Consider the following 27,500-nt stretch of genomic DNA (forward strand, 5'->3'; position numbering starts at 1 on the left):
ATCAGAGATGACACGATCCCGACCCTGCAGCTGCAAGTTTATTGCATTCAGATGACTCGTAATGTCACACAGAAAAGCCATTTCACACAGAAACATTTCGTCTCGGAGTTGTGTTGTGTCTTTCCCTTTGCTGTCCAGAACAGACAAATCTCCTCACGAAGCTCGAAACATCTTTGAAGCACCTTTCCCTGGCTTAGCCATCGCACCTCTGTGTGATAAGGCAAATCACCATGCTCCGTTTCTAACTCCGTCAGAAATGCCTTGAACTGGCGGTGATTCAAACCTTTGGCTCTGATAAAGTTAACTGTGCGCGTGATGATGCTCATTACATGCTCCATTTTCAAGGCTTTACCGTGCTTCCTGGTGTATGATACAATGATAAGCTGTCAGCTCACCTGTCGCGTTTTCCTCTTGCATCTTTTCCCGTATCTTCGCCACCAGTCCGCTCCTGTGTCCACACATCGCAGGTGCTCCGTCGGTTGTCAAACCCACGAGTTTTTCCCAAGGCAGCTCCATCTCATTTACACATCTTGACACCTCTTCATACAAATCATGCCCGTAGTTGTGCCATGCATAGGACGTAAAGCCAAAAACTCCTCTGTCACGCTTAGGTTGGAGTCCACTCCGCGGATGAAAATTGACAACTGGGCAATGTCAGAAATGTCGGTGCTCTCATCCACAGCCAAGGAATATGCAATAAAATCTTTTCCCTTTTTCACAAGCTGCTCTTTTAGATTGATGGACAACTGGTCTACTCTCTCGGCAATGGTGTTTCTGCTCAGACTCACATTTAAAAAGAGTTGCCTTTTTCTGGGCAAACTTCGTCACAAACTTTAATCATGCAGTTTTTGATGAAATCCCCCACCGTAAATGGCCGACTGATTTAGCGATCTCTTCTGCCAAAATAAAACTGGCCTTGACAGCAGCCTGGCCTTGTGATTTGGCTTTTTTGAACAGAGCCTGTCGAGATTTGAGGCCTCGTTTTAATTCCTCTGCCTTTTGTAGCCTTTGTTCCATGTCCATATTCTTGTTTTTGTCCGCGTGTTTCGTTTCAAAATGTCGTCTCAGATTATACTCTTTCAGTACCAAACACTTTCTCCACACAGAAACACACAGGTTTTCCAGCTACCTTCGTGAACATATACTCCGACTCCCACCTTGTTTGAAACCCCGGTTCTCAGTATCCACCTTCCGTTTTGCCATTTTTGATGGGTATCTGAAAGTTAATTTTACTGTGATGCTGACAACTGCTGTGCCAATAAATATTGAAATGAAGCAGCCTACCTGGAACTCACCTTTGCATTGTGGGAAATGTAGTATTGTGCGTGTAAAAGATCTGCGGGCTGCCGGCTTGCTGCGGGCCGGTTCTAATAATAAATCAAGATCATCCCAGGGGCCGTAAAAAACCTTCTTGCGGGCCGGATGTGGCCCGCGGGCCTTGACTCTGACATATGTGCCTTAGAGGCTCCCTCCCGCTGTTCAGAGGTAATAAAAATACAGTACCCTTTGTATGTAAAGAATGATAAGTCAAGAAAAGATGACAAAATGAAGCTCCTTATGGAAAATCAAGAGACACTTTTTGCTGACTATTACAAAAATGGGAACATCAGCAACCTTATCTTCCACACAAACCATCCCCTGGCATGGCACAGTGCTATATTAGCACACTACCCCCTTGTTACGAGAGCGGGGATTAACGAGGGGTGGAAACTCAGAATACTTGATAACGAGGACTCTGAGTCAAGTAATATAAATATCTATAAGTCCGGAACAGTAATGGCACAGGGTAATCACGAACAGTTTCAGCTGGACTTTCACCTAATCAAAGAATTAGCCCAGCAGGAGAAGCTCTCCCTTGATAAAGATACCCCCACACCGAGCGGGTCAGACCAGACCTCTTCATTATGTAACCCCACAGACGAGCAACCCCCAGCAGAGAGTCAACCTCCCAGCACAGATTACCACTCCCTCATTGAAATGAAGGACAAATTCACCCAGCTGGAGATAAGGCAGGTGGAGCTGGAACAGCAGGTGATTACACTTCAGTCAGCACAGACCCAGACAACAGTCCAGCACAACAACAGCCCCTTAACCAGACCCGGAGAGCTGGAGGTGGACAGAGTGTTATGCAGGTGAGTGAGGACCCAAAAGCGATTTAACAGAAACAGAGTCTTTTAATGTCCAAACAGGGAAAACATAAATCCTCAATCTTTACAGGAGATGTCCAAACAGGGAAAACATAAATCCTCTATCTTTACAGGAGAGTTCCCCCTTCTAGTAGTAGAGGAGAATAGCAGGGATAGCGGCAACAGACTGCTGGTCCCTCCGGGTAGGCGCGGGCCATAGAGGACAGAGACACCTGCTCACACGCAGCATCTGATGAAGAGGCAGATTACGACAGGACGGGACAAGGGCAAAGCATACAAGAATCCGACAAGGACAGAAGCAGAAACAGAGAGAGAAATAGAGACTTAATCAGAGGGCAAAAGAGGGGACAGGTGTGAGAGAGTAAACGAGGTCGTTAGGAGAATGAGGAACAGCTGGGAGCAGGAACGGAACGATAGAGAGAGAGAGTAACCTAATACGACCAGCAGGGGGAAACGAAGAGAAGAGAAAGCACAGGGACAAGACATAACATGACAATACATGACACAGAGACATATCTGCACTTTGGACAGTGGTGAGACAAATACAACAGGAGAAAGAGGAGCAGAACAGAGCACTAGAGGAGAGTGTCAGACTGCTGGTGGAGGAGAGGTTGAGGGGGATGGAGGAGAGGGTGAGGGGGATGGAGGAGAGGTTGAGGGGGACGGCGTGCGACAGATAACAACCCACTAGAGAGGTGGCCACCCCCACAGAGAAGCCAGCAGAACAGCCCACCTCAGCACCCAACAAAAGTCTCGACACCACAGCAGAACAGTCCACACCAGACCCTGACCATAGAGTCGACATCACAGCAGAACAGACAAATGAAGAACCCCAAGCCCAGCGGCTCTCACCCCCTCTGAGCACCCCCCCTGTCAGCCTGCCTGATAGCCCTTCTGAAAACCCCCCCACACCCACTGAGGACAAACACAAGACACAGATTGTACTACTTATGGACTCAAATGGGAAATATATAGAAAAAAAAAAACTTTTTCCCAAACACAGTGTGTCTAAACCCTAGACCTTCTGTCTGAGGCCAAACTAGGGTCACCCAGCCACATAATAATACACACAGGCACAAACGACCTGAGAGCACAGCAAGAAAGAGTGGCCACAGCACTGAAGGGAGTGATTGAAAAGGCTTCTTCTACTTTCCCCAACGCACAAGTGGTTATCTCCACCCTGCTACCACGAAAAGACTTCCACCCTGCCACAATACAGCGGGTAAATGCAAGTATTTCCCGTGACTGTGCCTCAAAACCAAATGTTTTCCTGGCCCACCACTCCACCCTGGACTTGAACAGCCTCTATGACCAGGTCCACCTCTACAAGGCAGCAGTGCCCACCTTTGCCCGAACTCTAAAGGACATCGCTCTCAAACGTATCCCCAACACTTCACACAGGAGCAACAGATCAATAGACACCCCACCCAGACTGGCGAGACACCCTCCCAGACCTGCAGGACCCCCCCTGGACCCACGCCAAGAGGAATTACATCCAGACCACCGCACACCCAGACACATCCACACCCCCACCCCAACCAATCAACACCCCCCACGTCAACCATGCCCACACCCCATTTAGGCCCCCTCAGATCAGACCTATGCCACTCCTGCCCACCCCATGCACCCCACCCCCGCAAAGAGGGCCTCAACATGGAAGCCACACATACGCCCAGGTAGTGAGCGGGCAAACAGTCCCAACCCCCACTCTCACACTCGCCCAAGCCAATGGCATGTACCAGATGCTCAGCAGGCTCTGCTCACACTTACTGGCCTGAGGCCAAACCACGACCAACAACATTGGACACTCTATGGAACAAAAAGCATTCACTATATCATCCTGGAATATCCAAGGCCTGAGGTCATCTGCCTTTGGCCTGAAGAGCAGAAACCCGGACTTCACCAAAGAAATCGGTAACACAGACATTGTCATCCTGCAAGAAACCTGGTATAGAGGAGACAGACCCACTGGTTGCCCTCTAGGTTACAGAGAGCTGGTAGTCCCATCCACCAAACTACCAGGTGTGAAACAGGGAAGGGACTCAGGGGTATGCTAATTTGGTATAGAGCAGACCTAACTCACTCCATTAAATTAATCAAAACAGGAACATTCTACATTTGGCTAGAAATTCAAAAGGAAATGATCCTAACAGAGAAAAATGTCCTCCTGTGTGCTACCTATATCCCCCCACTAGAATCCCCATATTTTAATGAAGACAGCTTCTCCATCCTGGAGGGCGAAATCAATCATTTCCAGGCCCAGGGACATGTACTAGTCTGTGGCGACCTAAATGCCAGAACCGGACAAGAACCTGACACCCTCAGCACACAGGGGGACAAACATCTGCCTGGAGGTGACAGCATCCCCTCCCACATATGCCCCCCAGGCACAACTATGACAACATAACCAACAAAAACGGGTCACAACTCCTGCAGCTCTGTCGCACGCTGGGTATGTACATAGTCAACGGTAGGCTTCGAGGGGACTCCTATGGTAGGTACACCTATAGCTCATCTCTTGGCAGTAGTACTGTAGACTACTTTATCACTGACCTCAACCCAGAATCTCTCAGAGCGTTCACAGTCAGCCCACTGACACCCCTATCAGACCACAGCAAAATCACAGTCTACTTAAACAGAGCAATACTCAATCATGAGGCATCAAAGCCAAAGGAACTGAGTAACATTAAGAAATGCTATAGATGGAAGGAATGCAGTTTGGAAACCTACCAAAAAACAATTAGGCAACAACAAATTCAATCCCTTTTAGACAATTTCCTGGGTAAAACGTTTCACTGTAATAGTGAAGGTGTAAACTTGGCAGTAGAAAATCTTAACAGTATATTTGACCTCTCAGCTTCCCTATCAAATCTAAAAATCTCAAATAGAAAACCGAAGAAAATTAACAATAATGACAAATGGTTTGATGAAGAATGCAAAAATCTAAGAAAGAAATTGAGAAACCTGTCCAACCAAAAACATAGAGACCCGGAAAACCTGAGTCTACGCCTTCACTATGGTGAATCACTAAAACAATACAGAAATACACTACGGAAAAAGAAGGAACAGCATGTCAGAAATCAGCTCAATGCAATTGAAGAATCCATAGACTCTAACCACTTCTGGGAAAATTGGAAAACACTAAACAAACAACAACACGAAGAATTATCTATCCAAAATGGAGATGTATGGGTAAACCACTTCTCCAATCTTTTTGGTTCTATAACAAAGAACAAAGAGCAAAAACATATACATGATCAAATACAGATCTTAGAATCAACTATTAAAGACTACCAGAACCCACTGGATTCTCCAATTACATTGAATGAGTTACAGGACAAAATAAAAACCCTCCAACCCAAAAAGGCCTGTGGTGTCGATGGTATCCTCAATGAAATGATCAAATATACAGACAACAAATTCCAATTGGCTATACTAAAACTCTTTAACATCATACTTAGCTCTGGCATCTTCCCCAATATTTGGAACCAAGGACTGATCACCCCAATCCACAAAAGTGTAGACAAATTTGACCCCAATAACTACCGTGGAATATGTGTCAACAGTAACCTTGGGAAAATCCTCTGCATTATTATTAACAGCAGACTCGTACATTTCCTCAATGAAAACAATGTACTGAGCAAATGTCAAATTGGCTTTTTACCAAATTACCGTACAACAGACCATGTATTCACCCTGCACACTCTAATTGACAACCAAACAAACCAAAACAAAGGCAAAGTCTTCTCATGCTTTGTTGATTTCAAAAAAGCCTTCGACTCAATCTGGCATGAGGGTCTGCTATACAAACTGATGGAAAGTGGTGTTGGGGGTAAAACATACGACATTATAAAATCCATGTACACAAACAACAAGTGTGCGGTTAAAATTGGCAAAAAACACACACATTTCTTCACACAGGGTCGTGGGGTTAGACAGGGATGCAGCTTAAGCCCCACCCTCTTCAACATATATATCAACGAATTGGCGCGAGCACTAGAAAAGTCTGCAGCACCCGGCCTCCCCCTGCTAGAATCCGAAGTCAAATGTCTGCTGTTTGCTGATGATCTGGTGCTTCTGTCACCAACCAAGGAGGGCCTACAGCAGCACTTAGATCTTATGCACAGATTCTGTCAGACCTGGGCCCTGACAGTAAATCTCAGTAAGACCAAAATAATGGTGTTCCAAAAAAGGTCCAGTCACCAGGACCACAAATACAAATTCCATCTAGACACTGTTGCCCTAGAGCACACAAAAAACTATACATACCTTGGCCTAAACATCAGCGCCACAGGTAACTTCCACAAAGCTGTGAACGATCTGAGAGACAAGGCAAGAAGGGCATTCTATGCCATCAAAAGAAACATAAATTTCAACATACCAATTAGGATTTGGCTAAAAATACTTGAATCAGTCATAGAGCCCATTGCCCTTTATGGTTGTGAGGTCTGGGGTCCGCTCACCAACCAAGACCTCACAAAATGGGACAAACACCAAATTGAGACTCTGCACGCAGAATTCTGCAAAAATATCCTCCGTGTACAACGTAAACCACCAAATAATGCATGCAGAGCAGAATTAGGCCGATACCCACTAATTATCAAAATCCAGAAAAGAGCCGTTAAATTCTACAACCACCTAAAAGGAAGCGATTCACAAACGTTCCATAACAAAGCCATCACCTACAGAGAGATGAACCTGGAGAAGGGTCCCCTAAGCAAGCTGGTCCTGGGGCTCTGTTCACAAACACAAACACACCCTACAGAGCCCCAGGACAACAGCACAATTAGACCCAACCAAATCATGAGAAAACAAAAAGATAATTACTTAACACATTGGAAAGAATTAACAAAAAAACAGAGCAAACTAGAATGCTATTTGGCCCTACACAGAGAGTACACAGCGGCAGAATACCTGACCACTGTGACTGACCCAAAATTAAGGAAAGCTTTGACTATGTACAGACTCAGTGAGCATAGCCTTGCTATTGAGAAAGGCCGCCGTAGGCAGACATGGCTCTCAAGAGAAGACAGGCTATGTGCTCACTGCCCACAAAATGAGGTGGAAACTGAGCTGCACTTCCTAACCTCCTGCCCAATGTATGACCATATTAGAGAGACATATTTCCCCCAGATTACACAGATCCACAAAGAATTCGAAAACAAATCCAATTTTGAAAAACTCCCATATCTTTTGGGTGAAATTCCACAGTGTGCCATCACAGCAGCAAGATTTGTGACCTGTTGCCATGAGAAAAGGGCAACCAGTGAAGAACAAACACCATTGTAAATACAACCCATATTTATGCTTATTTATTTTATCTTGTGTCCTTTAACTATTTGTACATTGTATATATATATATAATATGACAGTTGTAATGTCTTTACTGTTTTGAAACTTCTGTATGTGTAATGTTTACCGTTAATTTTGGTTGTTTTTCACTTTATATATTCACTTTGTATGTTGTCTACCTCACTTGCTTTGGCAATGTTAACACATGTTTCCCATGCCAATAAAGCCCTTGAATTGAATTGAATTGAGAGAGAGGCACAGAGAGACAGAGAGAGACAGAGACAGAGAGATGTTAGAGAACTGTGAACTGCCTCAAAGCCTGGAGGCTGGGAACTCCTCAAAGCCTGGAGGCTGGGAACTCCTCAAAGGTAGTGAAGTCTAACACATTGGTTTTCCTTACAGTATAACAGAACCAGTGGTCACATTCATGTCACATGTGGTCATCACAGTGGTCTGCTGTAGCAGTATGGTTATATTATGGTTATATTATGGTTATATTATGGTTATATTATGGTCATCACAGTGGTCTGCTGTAGCAATATGGTTATATTATGGTTATATTATGGTTATATTATGGTCATCACAGTGGTCTGCTGTAGCAGTATGGTTATATTATGGTTATATTATGGTTATATTATGGTCATCACAGTGGTCTGCTGTAGCAGTATGGTTATATTATGGTTATAATATGGTTATATTATGGTCATCACAGTGGTCTGCTGTAGCAGTAAATTAGGCCCTAATCTATGGATTTCACATGACTGGGCAGGGGCTCATGAATGGGTGGGACTTGGGAGGGCATAGGCCCACTTGGGAGCCAGGCCCAGCCAGTCAGAATGAGTTTTTCCACACAAAAGGTTTTTTATTACAGACAGAAATTATATTATGGTTATATTATGGTTATATTATGGTCATCACAGTGGTCTGCTGTAGCAGTATGGTTATATTATGGTTATAATATGGTTATATTATGGTTATATTATGGTCATCACAGTGGTCTGCTGTAGCAATATGGTTATATTATGGTTATATTATGGTTATATAAATGGTCATCACAGTGGTCTGCTGTAGCAATATGGTTATATTATGGTTATATTATGGTTATATAAATGGTCATCACAGTGGCCTGCTGTAGCAGTATGATTATATTATGGTTATATTATGGTTATATATGGTTATATTATGGTTATATATGGTTATATTATGGTCATATTATGGTTATATTATGGTCATATTATGGTTATATTAGGGTTATATTATGGTTATATATGGTTATATTATGGTCATATTATGGTTATATTATGGTCATATTATGGTTATATTAGGGTTATATTATGGTTATATATGGTTATATTATGGTCATTACTGTGGTCTGTTGTAACAGTATGGTTATATTATGGTTATATTATGGTCATATTATGGTTATATTATGGTCATATTATGGTTATATATGGTTATATTATGGTTATATTATGGTCATCACTGTGGTCTGTTGTAACAGTATGGTTATATTATGGTTATATTATGGTTATATTATGGTCATATTTTGGTCATCACTGTGGTCTGCTGTAACAGTACGGTTATATTATGGTTATATTATGGTTATATTATGGTTATATTATGGTCATCACTGTGGTCTGCTGTAACAGTATGGTTATATTATGGTTATATTATGGTTATAATATGGTTATATATGGTTATATTATAGTTATATTATGGTCATCACTGTGGTCTGCTGTAACAGTATGGTTATATTATGGTTATATATGGTTATATTATGGTTATATTATGGTCATATTATGGTATTATTATAGTCATATTATGGTTATATTATGGTCATATTATGGTTATATTATGGTTATATATGGTTATATTATGGTCATCACTGTGGTCTGCTGTAACAGTATATTATGGTCAAATATAAGGTGATGTTACAGTGATGTTGCTGTCTTTACCTTGGTCTGTTGTAGGATGGCCTGGGCTTGAGCCTCCTGGGCTGATATCACTGGTCCTGTTAGTTGGACTCCACCTGCCTGGAACTACACACACACACACACACACACACACACACACACACACACATACACATACACACACACACACACATACACATACACATACACACACTCACACACACACACACACACACACACACACACACACACACACACACACACACACACACACACACGTCTGTTAGTGGGTCTCCATCTCATTGGAACTAAAGACATAATGCAGACTTTTACATGGGTGTCAGGTGGCCTAGTGGTTAGAGTGTAGGGGCGGCAGGTAGCCTAGTGGTTAGAGTGTAGGGGTGTCAGGTAGCCTAGTGGTTAGAGTGTAGGGGTGTCAGGTGGCCTAGTGGTTAGAGTGTAGGGGCGGCAGGTAGCCTAGTGGTTAGAGTGTAGGGGTGGCAGGTAGCCTAGTGGTTAGAGTGTAGGGGCGGCAGGTAGCCTAGTGGTTAGAGTGTAGGGGTGGCAGGTAGCCTAGTGGTTAGAGTGTAGGGGCGGCAGGTAGCCTAGTGGTTAGAGGCAGGTAGACTAGTGGTTAGAGTGTAGGGGCGGCAGGTAGCCTAGTGGTTAGAGTGTAGGGGTGGCAGGTAGCCTAGTGATTAGAGTGTAGGGGTAGCAGGTAGCCTAGTGGTTAGAATGTAGGAGCGGCAGGTAGCCTAGTGGTTAGAGTGTAGGGGCGGCAGGTAGTCTAGTGGTTAGAGTGTAGGGGCGGCAGGTAGTCTAGTGGTTAGAGTGTAGGGGCGGCAGGTAGTCTAGTGGTTAGAGTGTAGGGGTAGCAGGTAGCCTAGTGGTTAGAATGTAGGAGCGGCAGGTAGCCTAGTGGTTAGAGTGTAGGGGTAGCAGGTAGCCTAGTGGTTAGAGTGTAGGGGCGGCAGGTAGTCTAGTGGTTAGAGTGTAGGGGTAGCAGGTAGCCTAGTGGTTAGAGTGTAGGGGTGGCAGGTAGTCTAGTGGTTAGAGTGTAGGGGTGGCAGGTAGTCTAGTGGTTAGAGTGTAGGGGTAGCAGGTAGTCTAGTGGTTAGAGCGTTGGACCAGTAACCGAAAGGTTGCTGGATCGAATCCCTGAGCTGACAACGTAAAAATCAGTCGTTCTGCCCCTGAACAAGGCAGTTAACCCACTGCTCCCTGGTAGGCCGTCATTGTAAATAAGAATTTGTTCTTAACTGACCTGCCTGGTTAAATAAGGATAAAAATATATATATATATATAAATATTGGTCACAGTAGTCCCCCCCCGGTGGCAGGAAGAGGTTACTGCAGGCTACTGACCCTGCTGGGCTTCAGTCTTATTTAGGAACCAGGTGTGTATTCAACAAGGGTGGTGTTTGTGGTCGAACACGTTAGTAACAATTTCAGTTGAACGATTTGAATAAACATTCCAAAACGTTACGATGTGTGTTCTTACCTGAACCACGAGGATGTTCCCTGGAGGACCTGGTATCCCATCAGCCCCGTTGAGACCCGGCCGGCCTGGAGGACCCTGAGGAAGGGGGATGGAGATAATTATGATGATAAAGAACGACATTTACTTCCTGAATTGGAAGTCCCAGGCAGAGAGAGAGAGAGAGAGAGAGAGAGAGAGAGAGAGAGAGAGACAGAGAGGGACAGAGAGAGAGAAGGAGAGAGACAGACTGATACAATGTATGGTGTGCTTTATGTGTTCATCTGAAAGTGTGTGTTTTGAGAGATAGATGGTGAAAATGCATGAGAGAGACAGAAGGTGTGTGTGTTAATATGTGTTCGAGACAGAGAGAGAGTGTATGTTAGTTTGTAACTCACCAGTTCTCCTAGGTCTCCTTGAGGTCCTACCAGTCCTGTGGGCCCCTGGGGTCCTTGTTCCCCCTGGAGAGAGGACACAGTACAGTATACAGTACAGTGTAGTGTTTCTCAATCCTGGTGCCGGGGACCCAAAAAGGTGCATATTTGAGTTTTTGCCCCATCACTATATAGCTGATTCCACTAGTCAACACATCATCAAACCTTTGGTTAGTGGAATCAGGTGTGTTATTGGCCAAAACATTCATGTCCACCCCTTTACATCCCCAGGATCAGGATTAAGAAACACTGAAACTGGACCAATGAAACACAACAGGTGTAGTGGAGAGAGAAACTGAACCAATGAAACACAACAGGTGTAGTGGAGAGAGAAACTGAACCAATGAAACACAACAGGTGGAGTGGAGAGAGAAACTGAACCAATGAAACACAACAGGTGGAGTGGAGAGAGAAAATGAAACTGAAGAGAGAAACTGAACAATGAAACACAACAGGTGTAGTGGAGAGAGAAACTGAACCAATGAAACACAACAGGTGTAGTGGAGAGAGAAACTGAACCAATGAAACACAACAGGTGGAGTGGAGAGAGAAACTGAACCAATGAAACACAACAGGTGGAGTGGAGAGAGAAACTGAACCAATGAAACACAACAGGTGTAGTGGAGAGAGAAACTGAACCAATGAAACACAACAGGTGTAGTGGAGAGAGAAACTGAACCAATGAAACACAACAGGTGTAGTGGAGAGAAAACTGAACCAATGAAACACAACAGGTGTAGTGGAGAGAGAAACTGAACCAATGAAACACAACAGGTGTAGTGGAGAGAGAAACTGAACCAATGAAACACAACAGGTGTAGTGGAGAGAGAAACTGAACCAATGAAACACAACAGGTGTAGTGGAGAGAGAAACTGAACCAATGAAACACAACTGGTGGAGTGGAGAGAGAAACTGAACCAATGAAACACAACAGGTGGAGTGGAGAGAGAAACTGAACCAATGAAACACAACAGGTGGAGTGGAGAGAGAAACTGAACCAATGAAACACAACAGGTGGAGTGGAGAGAGAAACTGAACCAATGAAACACAACAGGTGTAGTGGAGAGAGAAGCTGAACCAATGAAACACAGCAGGTGTAGTGGAGAGAGAAACTGAACCAATGTAACACAACAGGGTGACAGAGACAGTATAGAACAGGGGCTCGAGGGCCACATCGAGATTTTGAAATTCAACGGAGGGACGCATCTTTTGGGGGACCAATTGTTGGTTCAAATCCATTTGTGGGGGCCTCCCGAGTGGTGAAGCGGACTAAAGCACTGCATCGAGAGGGTTCGGCAGGCCGGGGTTTCCTTGGCCCATCGCGCTCTAGCAGCACCTGTGGCGGGCCGTACGCAGTGCACACTGACACGGTCGCCAGGTTTCCTCCGACACACTGGTGCGGCTGGCTTCCGGGTTAAGCGGGCATTGTGTCAAGAAGCAGTGCGGCTTGACTGGGTCGTGTTTCGGAGGACGCACGGCTCTCGACTTTCGCCTCTCCTGAGTCCTTAGTGGAGTTGCAGCGATGGGACAAGACTGTAACTACCAACTGGATACCACGAAAAATGGGTAAAAAAATGTATATCTTTTTCTCTTGTCTCGCGAGCCGGATTGAAGTGCCAGGCGAGACAGATTGAAGTGCCAGGCGACGAGATTGAAGTGCCCGAGGGGCCAGATTGAAGTGCCCGAGGGGCCAGATTGAAGTGCCCAAGGGGCCAGATTGAAGTGCCGAGGGGCCAGATTGAAGTGCCCGAGGGGCCAGACTGAAGTGCCTGGGGGGCCAGATTGAAGTGCCCGGGGGCCAGACTGAAGTGCCCGGGGGGCCAGATTGAAGTGCCCGGGGGGTCATACTTTGCCCCCCTTCCCTTGGTATAGAGGAATACACTAAATAACACCACTGACTCACCTCTGGTCCTGGAAGACCCCCGGGGCCTGTGATTAAGGTGCTCTGCAAAATGCCAGAGAAAACATGTAATTATTACTCGTGGCTATTTGAAGTGTGTGCGTGTGTGTGTGTGTGTGTGTGTGTGTGTGTGTGTGTGTGTGTGTGTGTGTGTGTGTGTGTGTGTGTGTTTGTGTGTGTACTTACTGCTCCAAAGTAGGATTGTTCTCCTTTCTCTCCTTTCTCTATTCTTTCCTGGTGGAGAGGAACACACACACACACACACAGACACACACACACACACACACACACACACACAAGCACACATCTCTAGTTAGAGTACAAAAGAGTAGTTGTTTAGTGTTGAGTTGCTGACAGACATTGCATTGTGAGATGTACCTGTCCGTTCCAGGACTCCGCCCTCTCCCTCTCGGCCAATCCGTATCGATCTTCAAATTCCTCCTCGTATTCATACTCTCTGACCTCGTACTCATCTGTTTCGTTGTCGTAGTCTTCGTACTCTACAATCTGTCACACACACACACACACACACACACACAAGACAACCTATCATCATCATCATATCCACAGTCAACAGTAGTACAAGAAGACATTTCAGAAAGTAATCTTGAGCTGAACCACTAGAGCTAGAATACTGGTTATAATTGGAACCACAGAACCACAATGACATTCTAGTTCTCTGATTAGAACCACAGAACCACAATGACATTCTAGTTATCTGATTGCAACTACAGAACCACAAAGACATTCTAGTTATCTGATAAGAACCGCAGAACCACAATGACATTCTAGTTCTCTGATAAGAACCACAGAACCACAATGACGTTCTAGTTCTCTGATTAAAACCACAGAACCACAATGACATTCTAGTTCTCTGATTAGAACCACAGAACCACAATGCATTCTAGTTCTCTGATTAGAACCACAGAATCACAATGACATTCTAGTTCTCTGATTAGAACCACAGAACCACAATGCATTCTAGTTCTCTGATTAAACCACAGAACCACAATGACATTCTAGTTCTCTGATTAGAACCACAGAACCACAATGACATTCTAGTTCTCTGATTAGAACAACAGAACCACAATGACATTCTAGTTCTCTGATTAGAACCACAGAACCACAATTACATTCTAGTTCTCTGATTAGAACCACAGAACCACAATTACATTCTAGTTCTCTGATTAGAACCACAGAACCACAATGACATTCTAGTTCTCTGATTAGAACCACAGAACCACAATGACATTCTAGTTCTCTGATTAGAACCACAGAACTTCAATGACATTCTCGTTATCTGATTAGAACCACAGAACCACAATGACATTCTAGTTCTCTGATTAGAACCACAGAACCACAATGACATTCTAGTTCTCTGATTAGAACCACAGAACTACAATGACATTCTAGTTATCTGATTAGAACCACAGAACCACAATGACATTCTAGTTCTCTGATTAGAACTACAGAACCACAATGACATTCTAGTTCTCTGATTAGAACCACAGAACCACAATGACATTCTAGTTCTCTGATTAGAACTACAGAACCACAATGACATTCTAGTTCTCTGATTAGAACCACAGAACCACAATGACATTCTAGTTCTCTGATTAGAACTACAGAACCACAATGGCATTCTAGTTCTCTGATTAGAACCACAGAACTACAATGACATTCTAGTTCTCTGATTAGAACCACAGAACCACAATGCATTCTAGTTCTCTGATTAGAACCACAGAATCACAATGACATTCTAGTTCTCTGATTAGAACCACAGAACCACAATGCATTCTAGTTCTCTGATTAGAACCACAGAACCACAATGACATTCTAGTTCTCTGATTAGAACTACAGAACCACAATTACATTCTAGTTCTCTGATTAGAACCACAGAACCACAATTACATTCTAGTTCTCTGATTAGAACCACAGAACCACAATTACATTCTAGTTCTCTGATTAGAACCACAGAACCACAATTACATTCTAGTTCTCTGATTAGAACCACAGAACCACGATGACATTCTAGTTCTCTGATTAGAACCACAGAACTACAATGACATTCTCGTTATCTGATTAGAACCACAGAACCACAATGACATTCTAGTTCTCTGATTAGAACCACAGAACCACAATGACATTCTAGTTCTCTGATTAGAACCACAGAACTACAATGACATTCTAGTTATCTGATTAGAACCACAGAACCACAATGACATTCTAGTTCTCTGATTAGAACTACAGAACCACAATGACATTCTAGTTCTCTGATTAGAACCACAGAACTACAATGACATTCTAGTTATCTGATTAGAACCACAGAACCACAATGACATTCTAGTTCTCTGATTAGAACCACAGAACTACAATGACATTCTAGTTATCTGATTAGAACCACAGAACCACAATGACATTCTAGTTATCTGATTAGAACTACAGAACCACAATGACATTCTAGTTCTCTGATTAGAACCACAGAACCACAATGACATTCTAGTTCTCTGATTAGAACCGCAGAACCACAATGACATTCTAGTTCTCTGATTAGAACCACAGAACTACAATGACATTCTAGTTCTCTGATTAGAACCACAGAACTACAATGACATTCTCGTTATCTGATTAGAACCACAGAACCACAATGACATTCTAGTTCTCTGATTAGAACCACAGAACCACAATGACATTCTAGTTCTCTGATTAGAACCACAGAACCACAATGACATTCTAGTTCTCTGATTAGAACCACAGAACCACAATGACATTCTAGTTCTCTGATTAGAACCACAGAACCACAATGACATTCTAGTTCTCTGATTAGAACCACAGAACTACAATGACATTCTAGTTATCTGATTAGAACCACAGAACCACAATGACATTCTAGTTCTCTGATTAAAACCACAGAACCACAATGACATTCTAGTTCTCTGATTAGAACCACAGAACCACAATGCATTCTAGTTCTCTGATTAGAACCACAGAATCACAATGACATTCTAGTTCTCTGATAAGAACCACAGAACCACAATGACATTCTAGTTCTCTGATTAGAACCACAGAACCACAATGACATTCTAGTTCTCTGATTAGAACCACAGAACTGCAATGACATTCTAGTTATCTGATTAGAACCACAGAACCACAATGACATTCTAGTTCTCTGATTAGAACCACAGAACCACAATGACATTCTAGTTCTCTGATTAGAACCACAGAACTACAATGACATTCTAGTTATCTGATTAGAACCACAGAACCACAATGACATTCTAGTTATCTGATTAGAACTACAGAACCACAATGACATTCTAGTTCTCTGATTAGAACCACAGAACCACAATGACATTCTAGTTCTCTGATTAGAACCGCAGAACCACAATGACATTCTAGTTCTCTGATTAGAACCACAGAACTACAATGACATTCTAGTTATCTGATTAGAACCACAGAACCACAATGACATTCTAGTTCTCTGATTAGAACTACAGAACCACAATGACATTCTAGTTCTCTGATTAGAACCACAGAACTACAATGACATTCTAGTTATCTGATTAGAACCACAGAACCACAATGACATTCTAGTTCTCTGATTAGAACCACAGAACTACAATGACATTCTAGTTATCTGATTAGAACCACAGAACCACAATGACATTCTAGTTATCTGATTAGAACTACAGAACCACAATGACATTCTAGTTCTCTGATTAGAACCACAGAACCACAATGACATTCTAGTTCTCTGATTAGAACCACAGAACCACAATGACATTCTAGTTCTCTGATTAGAACCACAGAACTACAATGACATTCTAGTTCTCTGATTAGAACCACAGAACTACAATGACATTCTCGTTATCTGATTAGAACCACAGAACCACAATGACATTCTAGTTCTCTGATTAGAACCACAGAACCACAATGACATTCTAGTTCTCTGATTAGAACCACAGAACCACAATGACATTCTAGTTCTCTGATTAGAACCACAGAACCACAATGACATTCTAGTTCTCTGATTAGAACCACAGAACCACCATGACATTCTAGTTCTCTGATTAGAACCACAGAACTACAATGACATTCTAGTTATCTGATTAGAACCACAGAACCACAATGACATTCTAGTTCTCTGATTAAAACCACAGAACCACAATGACATTCTAGTTCTCTGATTAGAACCACAGAACCACAATGCATTCTAGTTCTCTGATTAGAACCACAGAATCACAATGACATTCTAGTTCTCTGATAAGAACCACAGAACCACAATGACATTCTAGTTCTCTGATTAGAACCACAGAACCACAATGACATTCTAGTTCTCTGATTAGAACCACAGAACTGCAATGACATTCTAGTTATCTGATTAGAACCACAGAACCACAATGACATTCTAGTTCTCTGATTAGAACCACAGAACCACAATGACATTCTAGTTCTCTGATTAGAACCACAGAACTACAATGACATTCTAGTTATCTGATTAGAACCACAGAACCACAATGACATTCTAGTTATCTGATTAGAACTACAGAACCACAATGACATTCTAGTTCTCTGATTAGAACCACAGAACCACAATGACATTCTAGTTCTCTGATTAGAACCGCAGAACCACAATGACATTCTAGTTCTCTGATTAGAACCACAGAACTACAATGACATTCTAGTTATCTGATTAGAACCACAGAACCACAATGACATTCTAGTTCTCTGATTAGAACTACAGAACCACAACGACATTCTAGTTCTCTGATTAGAACCGCAGAACCACAATGACATTCTAGTTCTCTGATTAGAACCGCAGAACCACAATGACATTCTAGTTCTCTGATTAGAACCATAGAACAGTCCAATCCTGAGAGAATGAATGGAAGGTTGAAATGGAATGCTCAGAGAGAGCAACATTAGACATGGTGTCCAGATCATTCTTTTTCCCCAACTTATTGTTTTATTGTTTATCCATCTTTCTGTGTCTGTTCAGGTACTGTGGAGGTCACCTCTCACCTCATACTCTGTGATGTTAGGTCTCACGGTAACCGTGGAGACAGAGAGGTCGTCGTAAAGGTCACTGTAGTCAAACTCATCAAACTCCTCCACCTTAACTCTCCTGGCGGGCTTTGTCTCCTACACACAAACACACAAACACAAACACACACACACACACACACACACGCTGTGTTCAGAGGCCATGGAGTGAGGCAGGAGTTAAATCGAACAGGGGACGGAGGAAGAGAGGTGGGCACATGGAACACTGGCACACGGAACACTGGCACACGGAACACTGGCACACAAAACACTGGCACACGGAACACTGGCACACGGAACACTGGCACACGGAACACTGGCACACGGAACACTGACACACGGAACACTGGCACACGGAACACTGGCACACGGAACACTGGCACACGGAACACTGACACACGGAACACTGGCACACGGAACACTGGCACACGGAACTTTAGCACACGGAACACTGGCACACGGAACACTGACACACGGAACACTGGCACACGGAACACTGGCACACGGAACTTTAGCACACGGAACACTGCCACACGGAACACTGGCTAACAACTCTAGAACATGGAAGACTGGCAAACAAACACTGTCTGACTAAATCTCTCAATGGAGAGAGATGGAGAGGGGAGGGAGAGAGAGATAGAGAGGGGAGGGGAGGGAGAGAGAGATAGAGAGGGGAGGGGAGGGAGAGAGAGATAGAGAGGGGAGGGTGATAGAGAGGGGAGGGTAGGGAGAGAGAGATAGAGAGGGGAGGGAGAGAGAGAGAGAGAGAGGGGGGGATAGAGAGGGGAGGGAGAGAGAGATAGAGGGGAGGGAGAGAGAGATAGAGAGGGGAGGGAGAGAGAGAGAGAGACGGGAGAGAGAGAGAGAGAGAGGGGAGAGAGAGAGAGAGAGAGAGAGAGAGAGTGAGAGTGAGACATTTAAACATTGGCTAGTCACCAAAATAACTCTGTCATAGAATAGGCTCTCTAATGGGACTCTCATCATTACCTCCCTGTCTCTTGATAGGCTGCCTAAAGGGAACTCACCTCCTCAGTCTCTTGTGATAGGCTGTCGTATGGTAAAGGGGCGTGGCAGTCGGGAATGTAGTCTTGACAGTAGGTCTCTGCAGCTCTGGGGTCGGCTACGATCAACAATTGTTGGATTTCTCCCTGTGGACACACACACATTAATAAAATACATGAAACTCACACATTAATAAAATACATGAAACTCACACACCATGTTTCTTTGTATTCACGTTTGTTTGTATTATGAACTGTGACTGAATGAATGTGATTACCTATCGGTGACTGAATGAATGTGATTACCTATCGGTGACTGAATGAATGTGATTACCTATCGGTGACTGAATGAATGTGATTACCTATCGGTGACTGAATGAATGTGATTACCTATCGGTGACTGAATGAATGTGATTACCTATCGGTGACTGAATGAATGTGATTACCTATCGGTGACTGAATATATGTGATTACCTATCGGTGACTGAATATATGTGATTACCTATCGGTGACTGAATGAATGTGATTACCTATCGGTGACTGAATGAATGTGATTACCTATCGGTGACTGAATGAATGTGATTACCTATCGGTGACTGAATGAATGTGATTACCTATCGGTGACTGAATATATGTGATTACCTATCGGTGACTGAATGAATGTGATTACCTATCGGTGACTGAATGAATGTGATTACCTATCGGTGACTGAATGAATGTGATTACCTATCGGTGACTGAATGAATGTGATTACCTATCGGTGACTGAATGAATGTGATTACCTATCGGTGACTGAATGAATGTGATTACCTATCGGTGACTGAATGAATGTGATTACCTATCGGTGACTGAATGAATGTGATTACCTATCGGTGACTGAATGAATGTGATTACCTATCGGTGACTGAATGAATGTGATTACCTACTGAATGAATGTGATTACGGTGACTGAATGAATGTGATTACCTATCGGTGACTGAATGAATGTAATTACCTATCAGTGACTGAATGAATGTGATTACCTATCAGTGACTGAATGAATGTGATTACCTATCGGTGACTGAATGAATGTGATTACCTATCGGTGACTGAATGAATGTGATTACCTATCGGTGACTGAATATATGTGATTACCTATCGGTGACTGAATGAATGTGATTACCTATCGGTGACTGAATGAATGTGATTACCTATCAGTGACTGAATGAATGTAATTACCTATCGGTGACTGAATGAATGTGATTACCTATCAGTGACTGAATGAATGTAATTACCTATCGGTGACTGAATGAATGTAATTACCTATCGGTGACTGAATGAATCTAATTACCTATCAGTAACTGAATGAATGTAATTACCTATCGGTGACTGAATGAATGTGATTACCTATCGGTGACTGAATGGATGTAATTACCTATCGGTGACTGAATGAATGTAATTACCTATCGGTGACTGAATGAATCTAATTACCTATCAGTAACTGAATGAATGTGATTACCTATCAGTAACTGAATGAATGTAATTACCTATCAGTGACTGAATTAATGTGATTACCTATCGGTGACTGAATGAATGTGATTACCTATCAGTGACTGAATGAATGCGATTACCTATCAGTGACTGAATGAATGTAATTACCTATCAGTAACTGAATTAATGTGACTGTCAACCAGAGAGTCTAATATGTGTGTCTGTAGATTTGCTTGAGCTCCAGAGTTTTAGGCCCAACAGGCGCAGGATAATTAACCACACACACACACACACACACACGCACACGCACACACACACACACACACACGCGCGCACACGCACACACACACACATACACATACACACACACACAAACACACCCACACACACACGAACACATCTGAATCCCAAACAAAGTTTGAGGGTCGAATCAGAGCCAGACCACCTGAGACTACAGTCATTCTACTAAATGCCCCCAGACACACTGGGGTTAAAGGTCATTCTGCTGTATGACTGGGTTCCACAACACAAACAACACAGGCAGGTAGTTTTAAACCAAACTGGAGATCCCAGACGGAATTTATCCAGTAACCAGAGATTGTCTTCTGAGTCTAGGACAAAAACATATATCTATATAACAATGACATAACATCTTTATTTATGAATGAAATATTCTGTCATGTTAGATGGGATATGTCAGGGGACAGGGTGTAGTACATACACATGACCACAAGAGGGGGCTGTAGAGATATAGAGTTAGTGCTCTGTGTTTGTCTCTGTGTTTGTCTCTGTGTGCCCGGGTGTGTGTGTGTGTGTGTGTGTGTGTGTGTGTGTGTGTGTGTGTGTGTGTGTGTGTGTGTGTGTGTGTGTGTGTGTGTGTGTGTGCCTGCAGGCGGGTGGGCGTGTGTGTGTGGGTGTGTGCGTGCGGGTGTGTGTGTGGGTGTGGATGCGGGTGTGCGGGTGTGTGCGAATCCACAGAGAATCCAACCCCACACACAGAGATTCCAACCCCACACACACAGAGAATCCAACCCCACACACAGAGAGAATCCAACCCCACACACACAGAGAATCCAACCCCACACACACAGAGAATCCAACCCCACACACACAGAGAATCCAACCCCACACACAGAGAATCCAACCCCACACATACAGAGAATCCAACCCCACACACAGAGAATCCAACCCCACACATACAGAGAATCCAACCCCACACATACAGAGAATCCAACCCCACATATACAGAGAATCCAACCCCACACACAGAGAATCCAACCCCACACATACAGAGAATCCAACCCCACACACAGAGAATCCAACCCCACACACACAGAGAATCCAACCCCACACACAGAGAATCCAACCCCACACACACAGAGAATCCAACCCCACACACAGAGAATCCAACCCCACACACACAGAGAATCCAACCCCACACACAGAGAAATCCAACCCCACACATACAGAGAATCCAACCCCACACACAGAGAATCCAACCCCACACATACAGAGAATCCAACCCCACACACAGAGAATCCAACCCCACACACAGAGAATCCAACCCCACACATACAGAGAATCCAACCCCACACACAGAGAATCCAACCCCACACACAGATAATCCAACCCCACACACAGAGAATCCAACCCCACACACAGAGAATCCAACCCCACACACAGAGAATCCAACCCCACACACAGAGAATCCAACCCCACACACACAGAGAATCGCCAACACAGTCCTACCCCCAACACAGTCCGTCCTCCAACACAGTCCTCCAACACAGTCCTACCCCAACAGAGTCCTACCCCCAACACAGTCCTACCCCCAACACAGTCCTAACTCCAACACAGTCCTACCTCCAACACAGTCCTACCTCCAAGACAGTCCTACCTCCAACACAGTCCTACCTCCAACACAGTCCTACCCCCAACACAGTCCGTCCTCCAACACAGTCCTACCTCCAACACAGTCCTACTCCCAACACAGTCCTACCCCCAACACAGTCCGTCCTCCAACACAGTCCTAACTCCAACACAGTCCTACCTCCAACACAGTCCTACCTCCAACACAGTCCTACCTCCAACACAGTCCTACCTCCAACACAGTCCGACCTCCAACACAGTCCTACCTCCAACACAGTCCTACCTCCAACACAGTCCTACCTCCAACACAGTCCGACCTCCAACACAGTCCTACCCCCAACACAGTCCTACCCCCAACACAGTCCTACCTCCAACACAGTCCGACCTCCAACACAGTCCTACCCCAACACAGTCCTACCTCCAACACAGTCCTACCCCCAACACAGTCCTACCTCCAACACAGTCCTACCCCCAACACAGTCCTACCTCCAACACAGTCCTACCTCGAAGACCTGGTCATCCAGTAGCCGTGTCCCGAACACAGTGACCCCTTCAGTGCTGACCTCTGGGTTCAGACCTCTCTGGAGCTCCAGACTCTCCACCTTCTCACAGTCCAGATACAGAGTCACTGACTGACCCTCCACACTGTACGCTACCCTGTGCCATCTGGGTAGAGGGAGAGAGACAGAGTTATTCTAGGGTGTTGTCACACTAGATCCAGTCAGTGACTGACAGTCTAAACTACTCTGTGACAGAGGGAGAGAGACAGAGTTATTCTAGGGTGTTGTCACACTAGATCCAGTCACTGACTGACAGTCTAAACTACTCTGTGACAGAGGGAGAGAGACAGAGTTATTCTAGGGTGTTGTCACACTAGATCCAGTCACTGACTGACAGTCTAAACTACTCTGTGACAGAGGGAGAGAGACAGAGTTATTCTAGGGTGTTGTCACACTAGATCCAGTCACTGACTGACAGTCTAAACTACTCTGTGACAGAGGGAGAGAGACAGAGTTATTCTAGGGTGTTGTCATACTAGATCCAGTCACTGGCTGACAGTCTAAACTACTCTGTAACAGAGGGAGAGAGACAGAGTTATTCTAGGGTGTTGTCACACTAGATCCAGTCACTGACTGACAGTCTAAACTACTCTGTGACAGAGGGAGAGAGACAGAGTTATTCTAGGGTGTTGTCATACTAGATCCAGTCAGTGACTGACAGTCTAAACTACTCTGTGACAGAGGGAGAGAGACAGAGTTATTCTAGGGTGTTGTCACACTAGATCCAGTCACTGACTGACAGTCTAAACTACTCTGTGACAGAGGGAGAGAGACAGACTGACTGACAGTCTAAACTACTCTGTGACAGAGGGAGAGAGACAGGCTGACTGACAGTCTAAACTACTCTGTGACAGAGGGAGAGAGACAGGCTGACTGACAGTCTAAACTACTCTGTAACAGAGGGAGAGAGACAGACTGACTGACAGTCTAAACTACTCTGTGACAGAGGGAGAGAGACAGACTGACTGACAGTCTAAACTACTCTGTGACAGAGGGAGAGAGACAGGCTGACTGACAGTCTAAACTACTCTGTAACAGAGGAGAGAGACAGACTGACTGACAGTCTAAACTACTCTGTGACAGAGGGAGAGAGACAGGCTGACTGACAGTCTAAACTACTCTGTAACAGAGGGAGAGAGACAGACTGACTGACAGTCTAAACTACTCTGTGACAGAGGGAGAGAGACAGACTGACTGACAGTCTAAACTACTCTGTGACAGAGGGAGAAAGACAGACTGACTGACAGTCTAAACTACTCTGTAACAGAGGGAGAGAGACAGACTGACTGACAGTCTAAACTACTCTGTGACAGAGGGAGAGAGACGGACTGACTGACAGTCTAAACTACTCTGTGACAGAGGGAGAGAGACAGACTGACTGACAGTCTAAACTACTCTGTGACAGAGGGAGAGAGACGGACTGACTGACAGTCTAAACTACTCTGTGACAGAGGGAGAGAGACAGACTGACTGACAGTCTAAACTACTCTGTGACAGAGGGAGAGAGACAGACTGACTGACAGTCTAAACTACTCTGTGACAGAGGGAGAGAGACGGACTGACTGACAGTCTAAACTACTCTGTGACAGAGGGAGAGAGACAGACTGACTGACAGTCTAAACTACTCTGTGACAGAGGGAGAGAGACAGACTGACTGACAGTCTAAACTACTCTGTGACAGAGGGAGAGAGACAGACTGACTGACAGTCTAAACTACTCTGTAACAGAGGGAGAGAGACAGACTGACTGACAGTCTAAACTACTCTGTGACAGAGGGAGAGAGAGGGAGAACAATGGTAATAGGTACGGCACTTTATTGTGATTTCCTGGTTCCGTTTTAACATGTATCTACTGAGTAAATGTCTTGTTTTAACTGTCAAATGAAATCAACAAATCCAAACATCTAAATAAAGGAGAAAGTGATGAATGTGTATTTTGGTTATATTGAATGGGTGAAACATAGTGTCTGTGTTCCTGTTTGACGTCCAGTATGAGTGTTACACCTACTTGCCGTCAGCCAGGTTGATCTTCCTGAAGGTCGGGTATAGTTCAGGAGGAGGCAGGCCTTGCTGGTCTTCATACAGGAAGACAGGGGACCTCCCGACCTCTAACCCCAGCTGCTGGGTACCCTGGGGGTCGTACAGGGACAGCAAGAACACCTGGGCACCCCGCCGGGCACGTACCGTAGCCAGGACAGAGAAGTCCACTGGGAACCCCCCTTCTGGAGAGGCAGAGACAGAGAGAAAGAGAGAGAGAGACAGAGACAGAGAGAGAGAGAGAGAGAGAGAGAGAGAGAGAAGAGAGAGAGACAGAGAGAGAGAGAGAGAGAGACAGAGAGAGAGAGAGAGAGAGAGAGAGAGAGAGAGAGACAGAGAGAGAGAGAGAGAGAGAGAGAGAGAGAGAGAGAGAGAGAGAGAGAGAGAGAGAGAGAGAGAGAGAGAGAGAGAGAGAGAGAGAGAGAGAGAGAGAGAGAGAGAGAGAGAGAGAGAGAGAGAGAGACAGAGAGAGAGAGAGACAGAGACAGAGAGAGAGAGAGAAAGAGAGAGAGACAGAGAGAGAGAGAGAGAGAGAGAGAGAGAGAGAGATTATTGCTACTATCATTATCGTCGTCGTCATCATCTTCATCACTACAATCGTCTACTGGGAACACTAGATAGAGACGGATCAGTATCAATTTCATCATATTGTTGTTCATCATCAATGTGTGTGTGTGTGTGTGTGTGTGTGTGTGTGTGTGTGTGTGTGTGTGTGTGTGTGTGTGTGTGTGTGTGTGTGTGTGTACCTGGGAACAGCTGTTTTGTAGGGACACTGAGTTGGATCTTCTTGTTGATCTTGAAGGAGATGTCCGTCTCTTCTCTTCCCTCTCTACTGGTGCAGAGCCCCGCCTCCAGAGACACACCCTCCATGTCCTCTGATAGGTCCAGGATCCTCAGCACGTCCACCGGATTGGCTGGAGGGGGGAGGGAGGAGTTAGGAGACAAAGTCAGGGAAAGCGACCAGAGCACTGAGAAATAGCGACAGAGAGAGAGGAGAGAGAGAGAGAGAGAGAGAGAGAGAGAGAGAGAGAGGAGAGAGAGAGAGAGAGAGAGAGAGAGAGGGAGGGACTCATGCAGCTGGTGAGTTTCACTCTCTCCCTCTCTCCCTCTCTCCCCTCTCTCTCTCTCTCTCTCTCTCTCTCTCTCTCTCTCTCTCTCTCTCTCTCTCTCTCCCTCTCTCTCTCTCTCTCTCTCTCTCTCTCTCTCCTCTCTCTCTCTCCTCTCTCTCTCTCTCTCTCTCTCTCTCTCTCTCTCTCTCTCCTCTCTCCCTCTCTCTCTTTCCCTCTCTCTCTCTCTCTCCCTCTCTCTCCTTCCCTCTTACCTTACAACACACAGACACGACTCAAGTGCTTCTCAAACTTTTTCAACTCATGACCCAAATGGTTCTCCATTGACCCGAATAAAGAAGAAATAGCTTGTGGTAATAGACGTATTATCACACTGCGACCAGCCTCTCAGATGGCCAGGACTTGAGCCATGAAACCCTGAGGTCGACTCATGAGAAAGAAGCTCTATCTCCTAACCACATCTGCCCCAGAGACTTTACAACAACTTTACAGGACAATCTGGTAAAACACATAACAGACACCACAGCCTCAACAACAACAACATCCCCCCACCACACACACACGCACACACACACACACACACACACACACACACACACACACACACACACACACACACACACACCACTGCTCAAACCACCACACACACACACACACACACACACACACACACACACACAGACAGAGAGAGAGACAGAGAGTGAGACAAGAAAGAGAGGCAAAAAACCCACACATTTCTTCCCACAGGGTTGTGGGGTGAGACAGGGATGCAGCTTAAGCCCCACCCTCTTCAACATAAATATCTCCAAATTGGCGAGGGCACTAGAAAAGTCTGCAGCACCTGGCCTCAACCTACTAGAATGTGAAGTCAAATGTCTAATGTTTGCTGATGATCTGGTGCTTCTGTCACCAACCAAGGAGGGCCTACAGCAGCACCTAGATCTTCTGCACAGATTCTGTCAGACCTGGGCCCTGACAGCAAATCTCAGTAAGACCAAAATAATGGTGTTCCAAAAAAGGTCCAGTAGCCAGGACCACAAATACAAATTCCATCTAGACACTGTTGCCCTAGAGCACACAAACAACTATACATACCTTGGCCTAAACATCAGCGCCACAGGTAACTTCAACAAACATGTGAACGATCTGAAGGACATTCTATGCCATCAAAAGGAGCATAACATTCAACATACCAATTAGGATCTGGCTAAAAATACTTGAATCAGTTATATAATCAGTTATAGAGGTCTGGGGTCCAATCAATCACTCACCAAGAATTCACAAAATGGGAC

General features: G+C 44.6%; 1 protein-coding gene across 1 annotated transcript in view; it reads right to left on the reverse strand.

Annotated features, from left to right (window-relative positions):
* Nucleotides 1-27,500, reverse strand: part of LOC115123496 (collagen alpha-1(XI) chain-like) — a 119,323-nt gene that overhangs the window by 76,561 nt on the left and 15,262 nt on the right. The window contains 11 exon segments of the mRNA XM_065002191.1: nucleotides 9,395-9,478; nucleotides 10,853-10,927; nucleotides 11,227-11,289; nucleotides 13,166-13,207; nucleotides 13,349-13,396; nucleotides 13,541-13,669; nucleotides 18,185-18,304; nucleotides 19,231-19,353; nucleotides 23,049-23,211; nucleotides 25,113-25,326; nucleotides 25,888-26,055. Of these exon segments, the coding sequence (XP_064858263.1) occupies nucleotides 9,395-9,478; nucleotides 10,853-10,927; nucleotides 11,227-11,289; nucleotides 13,166-13,207; nucleotides 13,349-13,396; nucleotides 13,541-13,669; nucleotides 18,185-18,304; nucleotides 19,231-19,353; nucleotides 23,049-23,211; nucleotides 25,113-25,326; nucleotides 25,888-26,055 (1,229 nt within the window).

Source organism: Oncorhynchus nerka, linkage group LG15 (assembly GCF_034236695.1).
Source record: "Oncorhynchus nerka isolate Pitt River linkage group LG15, Oner_Uvic_2.0, whole genome shotgun sequence".
NCBI classification, from domain to species: Eukaryota; Metazoa; Chordata; class Actinopteri; order Salmoniformes; family Salmonidae; genus Oncorhynchus; species Oncorhynchus nerka.